General features: G+C 37.5%; 1 protein-coding gene across 2 annotated transcripts; it reads right to left on the bottom strand.

Annotated features, from left to right (window-relative positions):
- Positions 1-1363: 1363 nt before the first annotated feature.
- On the bottom strand, positions 1364-6006 carry LOC112510415 (nucleobase-ascorbate transporter 3-like). Of its 2 annotated transcripts, XM_025115821.1 has the most exons (14): positions 5732-6006; positions 5104-5201; positions 4727-4903; positions 4543-4643; positions 4362-4437; positions 4212-4271; positions 3750-3934; positions 3115-3211; positions 2942-3028; positions 2792-2850; positions 2613-2704; positions 2456-2533; positions 2217-2380; positions 1364-1698 (listed from the first exon to the last, which is right to left on the bottom strand). In XM_025115821.1, the coding sequence occupies exons 1-14, from the start codon at positions 5880-5882 to the stop codon at positions 1480-1482; spliced, it is 1644 nt and encodes a 547-aa protein (XP_024971589.1). In that variant the 5' UTR covers positions 5883-6006; the 3' UTR covers positions 1364-1479. The 2 variants fall into 2 exon arrangements, with proteins under 2 accessions (XP_024971589.1, XP_024971591.1); XM_025115823.1 differs by lacking the exon at positions 5732-6006 and having other exon boundaries at positions 4996-5191.
- Positions 6007-6731: the final 725 nt, after the last annotated feature.

The following is a 6731-nucleotide window of genomic DNA, read 5'->3' as shown; positions in this document are numbered from 1 at the left end:
CTTGTATTTGAACTTGGCTACTTTGTGTTTGAACTTGGATTTATGAATTTATGTTTTAATTTTGGATGATATAAATGAATTTATAAATTTATGTTTTGATGTTTAAATATTTTATTTTTCAGAAATATCATTTGCCTTAAAAAATGAACAACAATTTACTAAACAGCCCATAGTTAATCCTCAGGGGTAAATTGGTCATTTCTGTTATTCAGACGGTTGATTCAGATAGAAAAGTAAACAGCAACATAAATTTATCCAGACAGCCAAATTTATCCAGACAAATTTATCCGTATAGGACTTAATAGAAAATTTGGTAAACAGCCCCTAAGTCAAAAAACCGATTTAAAAAAAACAGTTATTTTCTTTCTCCTCTCGACTTTGTGTACCAAAAAGATACTCGGAGCTCGGGGCGAGGTTCCTTCTGCTCCGGTGCAAAGTCCACACGCCCTCAGCCATAGCCACGCACATTTGCGTGGGGCCTTCCACTCAAGATCCCCACCATGAGTACATCAGTTTGTTCAAAACCTAGTTATAAGCTTCTCTAAAAGTTCTTTATATACCAATGTAGGATAGAAGACAAACTTCCGACTCACAAAATTTCCAACAATTCCCCAGTGCTTTCTTTACGAGGCCGGGCTTCTCCTTATTTGCCCATCTCTACATTAAATAATAATGACAGGATTGTTAATCTCTCATCACAAGTTTGGAAGCAACGTGGCACCATTTGATTGGCAAGGAATATCTGGTGTTGACATGGAGTAATGTGATTGCCACCACATGTAATTTTGTAGATTGGACAATCTTCCTTCATCCGTTTCACATACTCGCAAAGAAGTTTGATCAGCGGCTACAGCTAACACCAACAGCCGGATGATTTCAGTGATCAGAATGGAGTTAGGGAGATGATTGATTCTGCCGCATACACCTGATTTCGGATTGGACCACTTTAGTAGTAATTTGTGTTGCATGCAAAGTGTTCGATAATATGACGCTGTGGGGTTGGTTTGTTTTTTAAACAAGACTTTGTTCTGAATCCGAATGTGCAGCAGTTGAGGTAAATGATTTAAAGGGTTTTAGAAGTGAATCATGAATTAGCAAGAAAGCTCACATATTTTCCCCATCTCCTACGATCATTGACACTGGGTTTTAATAGGTAGGGCTCCCATTGGCTCCAGCCCCATGAATTCCAGTTGCCTTCCTGGGAAGGTGAAGGATTTTGTACAGATTTCTTGGTTATGGTAGGTCTATGTCGCTTTTGGAAGGTCAGTGATAATCGGTTCTTTTTCATTTTCATGTCGATCTTCAATCATGTGGTATATGATCTACAAAGTTCTCTCACCACACCTCATTCAGATCGGGCATAAGATTTTTATATCATTCTGTCTTATACAAAAAAGATAACAAAAGCTTAAAAGTAATTAATACATAACCAAAAAGAACTCTACTTCAAATCCTCAACAGTAATAACAAAAGTTATGGCTAAAGAAACCTGGTAGGGATATACTCGTTAAATCTAAGAGGAAAACTGTAGAACTCTTCGTTTCTACTATCACCTTTCTTGTGCTGGAAAGGCGCCCACCACGGTACCCCTCTTTCGTCATGCGCATGGTGCGCATCCAGTGTGTTGTCTAGTATCGTTCCCACTATCATAGCCACCATTGGACCCGAAGAAAATATGGTGTTCAATATATCGTTAAACTGCCCACAAATACCCTTTTCAAGTTAGACAAACATCAAGACAAGCTCAAAACATGTTAACACACTACTATAAGATGGGTCTTTTAGTACTCCTAATAAAGTACTTAATTACACTTTTAAGTATATAGGATCAAGAACCAGTGTGTCATGTCCAAAGTATGAAGTTAGGTGACCTAACAAGTTCTAGCAAAGTTAGGCAACAGAACATGACACAAAAAGCAAATCAGCCTCGCGACAATTTTGAAGATTGTCATGTTGAGTAATTGGACACTTTCCAAAAGTGTCCAGTAAAAAGGCTGATAGTTCCCATTTATTTTTGTATCCTATTATGTTGGTCAATTTTGTCGATAAAACTTGTTAGGCCCCTAACTTTGCATTAACAACTTATTATAACGCCTTCAGATATGACACACAGTTCTTGATCCTGAACTTAAAATCCCATTAGGACATCCAAGCCCGAGGACGGTTGGGTGTCCAAAAAGACAAATTTTGTTGTCGTGACATTGGCGGTTACTTACCCATCCACCACCGGTGTGCACAGGTCCATGGCCACTTCCACCATCTGTGTTCATCACAAAATATTGGGCTATCGATATCCCAAGAAACAGCGATAATCCCATTACATAGATGTTCCTCATCGAATTATTGTTTGTAAATTGAATAAACGTAACTCCAACCGCAGCTGTTGAAAACCAAAATCAAATTCTTCAAAGCTCTCCGTAAGAAAACACTAAACAGAGGGCAGAAAGAAACACACCTACGAGACCATACAGAACACAGTAAATGGCAGCGAATATCGGAAGCGGAATTGATGCAAAGAAAGCTCCAAATTTTCCTGAAAAAGAATTATGAGATTTAAGTGAGACATGAAAATGGAAAAGAAAAGAAGTTACTGAAGAAAAATATGCACAGACCGAATATGGAGAAGAAGAACATGAATGCAGTCGAAATTTGAACAACTCTTCGACTCCCCACGTGCGTTAGTGCAAGAAGTCCAACGTTTTCACTGTATTATGATCAGAAACGCAAAATAATTTAGTGCGTCGCGAAATAAGCATACTCGAGAAATGGATAATTAGATGCAGGTTCTTACACTGATGCGTTTGTGCCAACAATTGAACCAAATATCCCATCAAGCAGCTGGCCAATACCCTGCAAGATTAAGAAAACGCAAGCTATAATCTTCTAGCAGGTTTATGATATAAGACGAGAACTAACAGAGGAATAGTCGACACGTGTGAACCTGTAGACCAATACTTCGGCTGAGAACATGTGCTGGAGGGGGTGTCGCACCCGCAAAACGTGATGCAGCAATAAACGTTCCGGTCGACTGTAGAAAACCCAATATGAATTCAGACATATTTTCATATATCCATTTACAGCCTTTAATCGAAACAAGAGAACATTTTAACAAACCTCTACTGTCGTTACTAGAGCAGCTCCCATCATCCCAAAAACATGGCTTGCTCTGAATATAGGTGTGCCCCATTGAAACGGATATGGTATCTTAATCCTATATATTGTTAACGAAAGTGAATAGGAGCCCGAAAATGTGCTCAATCAGCATACAGAAGGTACAATCATTTGACTTTTTGAACCATCATACTAGGCTTTTTATCCATAATCGCTTGTTTCTGTGAACTATAATGTCTTTTTTGCATTTTCACATATACAATGGTTGATTTGCAATGAAAAGTCGTAAGGGTGCGTTTGGTACACAGGGCAAGCAGTACAAAAAGTTGTTAGTTCCACATTTAGGGCAACATTAGACCGGGACAAGACAAACCTGAGACGGTGTGGGACAAAATCATAAACAAAAAAATATAGATGGGACAAAAGTCAGGGAGATGTGACAAGATTGGTAAATTACTAAACTACCTATGTCAAATTAAAACCCTAAAACCTTCCAGAATTCTTTCGCCCGCCTACCTCAGTACTCTCGCCCATATAGTCCAGTCCAGTCCAGTCCAGTCCAGTCTGCGTACCAAATGCACCCTAACGGGTGAAAACCCCAATCACTCTAAATGGTTCTCGAAAGATATAACATTTACCATGGAGCAGATGACATTAGGTATGAACGATCGGTGCGGCAACTGCGCTTGGTTGCATCCCTGGCATTGTTATATGCACCGGCAACAGTAAGGATGGCTGCAAAAGCCCACACGAGCCCAATGCAGAAGAGCAAAGCAAATCTCTCGAGAATTGGATGTGCAGCCGGATGGAGCCTTTTCATGTACTACAGTATAACATCAACAATTTTCTTTACAAAAAGGCACACTGTAAACCTTCCTACCCATGTAAGAAGATACATTTTGACTTTCAGAAGTCAAACCTATCATATTACTTCCATTCTAAAGATCAAAAGCTACGTTCTCAGCTTTAGAAAACTATAATCTAACATGCTACATTGTATGCTCAAATTCCATCTGAAATTATTTCAAATTTGTGGGAAAAGGGAGAAAGTCTCTCACTTTCACCACATAAGTCAAAATATCAGTTCGCCGATACAATACCTGTTGAAAGACAACCAAAAATACAAGCATCGGCAGACCAATCTCGACACAGGTTGCAAGCTGTACATAACACAACGGATACTATGAGTTTCAGTTTTGAAAACGAAGATTACGGGTACACAAGATTTCAAGAAAAGATTTTATTTAAACCTGCGGGAAACCCCTTCCAAATAATCCAAGACCAACCACACAGACATAAGGAACGATGATAACTGGGCTGAAAATCCTACAGAAAAAGGGGAAAAAACAATCAAAATAGTAAAAAATCGAAATTAAATAATACAGGTAAACGAAAGAAGAAAGAAAGTTCAATTAGAGATAGTTATATCACTTGGTGAATTCTCCCCATGCCCTGCTAAATCCAAGGAGCATATTGATGAATGAGGAAATTATCAGGGATCCTTGAATAGCTCTCATAGTGTGCAGAAATCTCTATCATTAAAAGCATAAAATCACCACTCGTTAACACCAAAAGACGACCCCGTTAAAGTATATGTAATCATATATGCATATACCTCATGCTCAGATGAGAAATCTTCGTCTCTAAAATCGTTTATGATTGACAACACGGCTAAGATATACGCAAAGGATGGTCCCATTACTGTAGGAAGCCTTGTACCAAGCAATGCTTGCAAAAGGGTATTCAATCCCGACATGAAAAGTAACGCTTGAATTACCCGCGCCTTATCGCCCTAAACGTACACCAAAAAAAAGCAAAGAGCTTTTGTTAAAATATCCAACCATTTTCTCGACATCTTTGACCCAAACCAAACGAATATCCCACCCGTAGGGACGTCTAACCCGAAAAGTAGAGTGGCTGTTTCCTTGTATCTTTTTTACATATTTGCAGGTGTTCAAAGCTGAAATAATAAGTATGATGCAAAAGACTCACAGGGTCACCACCCATTCGAGGAACAAGAATGGATGCAACCATGACTATGCTGCCAAGCATTACGATGTAGTGTTGGAAAGCCAGTATAGCTGTTTGGGCTGCATAATTGCAATCAAACTGATTAGTTAATTTCATATGGAGCTTAATATAAACCTAACACCATTATCTTCATATATGTATAGAATAAGTCGCAATTATATACAAAAAAGTAGGTACTGAAAAGATACAACAAAAAGTTGCTATCAATCCATATTGGAATTATAGAATGGCTTGACCTAACAGTCAAACAGGTCAACATCAACCTATAGCTTTCCCCCTTTTTCTTCTTTACAGCTTCTTCAATCGCAAACCATGGCTGATTAAGACTCGCTTAATGAAAAATCCTACTTTATTGTTTCTCAAAAAAGGGGGTTCTTAAAAGATTCAGCAACAGGAGGCATCAATTGAACAAAGAGTTCATTAAAATGGCAAAAAGGGTGACAAGAATGAAAACTTTTCAAGGAATATTCAACTTATGAAAGATTCAAATCATTCCCATAATATTTTTGTTAAAAAGGAAAGATTCAAGATTCAGATACAGAGGAAGTGTGTGTGTGTGTGTGGGTGTGTGAAAGAGGGTAAGACAAACCCCATGAAGGATTGGAATGGATGCAGTAATTAAGCTGAAGAAGTTGTTCGGCAGGTGGATAAGCAGGGCCTCTGGCGGCACCAAGCGGTTGCTGGACGGTGGGCGGCGGAGGCGCTGGAGCTGGTGGCTGTTGGTGGCCGTTCTCCACCATTATTATCAACTCAAGTAAATGAAATCTTGAAAAGGGGAGAGAGGATTGGAGTTTATCTTGGAAAGAAGAAAGGAGTAACGTACAAGTTTTTTAATAAAAGAAATTTAACTTGGGAGAAGAAGAGGGCGGAGAGCAGAACCAGATCCTTAGCATGTTCAAACCATTAAAATAATCTCTTCTCACAAACAAACATACATACATATACATATATATATATATATATATATATAGGGTTGGGTTACGTAAGAACAGGTTGTTTTCGTGAGACCGTATTTTTACACTTGAATGAAGGTTTAAAAAAGTCAAATCTTCATAACAAAAACACTGTGAAAGTTATCTTTATAGCATTTTGCTATAAAATTTCAAGTGTAAAAACCTGATCTTACAAGTCTCACGTGATCCCAAGTCTAGATACATATATGCTAAACATCTTATAAGAAGTATTGATATTATATATAATTATACATATAATAAATAAATTTAATTATATATAATTAAATATATATTGTATTTATAAAGAAAATATAATTATATATGATATTGAGATTTTTTGTCTTTTTTATAAAATATTAATTTTTTATACGATATATATATATATATATATTCTCTCAGAGACAGAGAGAAATGAGAAAGGTGTTGGGTTGGGGAGTTTCTCCAGACGTAAACGCATGGCTACACTGCGATGGTCCCACTCATCTCGATATTAATGGGTTATGGCTACTTTTAAGTGAAATTCAAATTGTTATGGCAATCATGTGACACAAAACTCATACATTTTTAGGGGTGTTTCAAATAACTTGTAAAAATAATTTATTGATTTATTTTGATATGGTACTAGCGATAAATATT

The sequence above is a fragment of the Cynara cardunculus genome, assembly GCF_001531365.2.
Source record: "Cynara cardunculus var. scolymus isolate 2C chromosome LG 3, CcrdV1, whole genome shotgun sequence".
In the NCBI taxonomy this organism is placed as follows: Eukaryota; Viridiplantae; Streptophyta; class Magnoliopsida; order Asterales; family Asteraceae; genus Cynara; species Cynara cardunculus.
Note: the sequence above shows the minus strand (reverse complement) of the source record. Positions and strands in the feature narration are given on the sequence as shown.